Below are 1,002 nucleotides of genomic sequence, written 5' to 3'. Positions count from 1 at the left end.
GCTTCATATAACCTCAAAGGGTTATAACCTAACCCTTTTAGGTTATTGATTGATTTACTTTATGAATTATATGAAGTATAATTATATGAAGTAATATGAAGTAACTCAAACAGTGTGAGGAGAAAGGGTGGTGGAGGGAGGATCCTTGGGTGAGTTTGACTGTGATTATATACAGGCCTGAACTCATGCTGATTGGGTAGATATGTGATTACAGATTGTTGACAGCTGGTTGAGATGAAATGATTGAGTAGCTTATTTGACTTGTTCCTCCCGAACTACATTAATAAAACATAATTTAATTTATCTGGACATGCAATGATATTCAGGTTACAGATGCCAGAAATAATGTTGTTCTCTTGTGTGTTTGATGCAAAGATATCTAATTATGATAATAATAATAATTTAAATATCTATCTAAAGTATCAGAGTAACTGTAATTTGATTATCAGCCATTTACTCTACCCTATCTGCATTTTTAATTGCATGATGTTTCTCTTCTCTTCTTTGTAGGCTAGGGCAGGATGACTTCAACTACCAGAATGCAGAGCATGCGCATTACAGAATGAGACTATGTTAGCCTACCTAATCTAAAGTTATCATCCGCCTGATCGCCCGCGTCTAAAGTTATCGCCCGCGTCTTAAGTTATCGCCCGAGTCTAAAGTTATCGTCTGCCGAATCTTAATGTATCTTCAACGCGCGTCTGAAAGCGGAAACATGTTTCACACGATCTCATTTACAAACATTTTCTTTATATATGTAGTATTGATTTGGTTAATGTTTCACTCTTGTCTAAGCGATCCTCATCAAGGTAAGTCTTCATTTATTTTACATCTGATCCGAAACAGAGACGCAGTTAGTTCTACTGATGTTTAAACAGTAAACGCATATTTACAGGCACATAAGATCGATCTTCCGTTAGAAGTACAACTTCCAACTCAAATTCATGCTTCCTCTATCCGTGACATGTCTTCCATCTTGTGACTTGTGACTTCTGTGACCAT

At 36.4% G+C, this 1,002-nt stretch overlaps 1 protein-coding gene across 2 annotated transcripts in view; it reads left to right on the top strand.

The window, feature by feature from the left end:
* The first annotated feature begins 573 nt into the window (after positions 1 to 573).
* Positions 574 to 1,002, top strand: part of LOC137037511 (zinc-alpha-2-glycoprotein-like) — a 37,692-nt gene continuing 37,263 nt past the window's right edge. For both annotated transcript variants that reach the window (XM_067411548.1, XM_067411547.1), the window contains exon 1: positions 574 to 809. In XM_067411548.1, the coding sequence (XP_067267649.1) occupies positions 683 to 809 (127 nt within the window). In that variant the 5' untranslated portion in view covers positions 574 to 682. The remainder of the gene's footprint in view (positions 810 to 1,002) is intronic.

The sequence above is a fragment of the Chanodichthys erythropterus genome, chromosome 15, assembly GCF_024489055.1.
Source record: "Chanodichthys erythropterus isolate Z2021 chromosome 15, ASM2448905v1, whole genome shotgun sequence".
In the NCBI taxonomy this organism is placed as follows: Eukaryota; Metazoa; Chordata; class Actinopteri; order Cypriniformes; family Xenocyprididae; genus Chanodichthys; species Chanodichthys erythropterus.
This window is presented reverse-complemented; position numbering and strand designations above follow the sequence as displayed.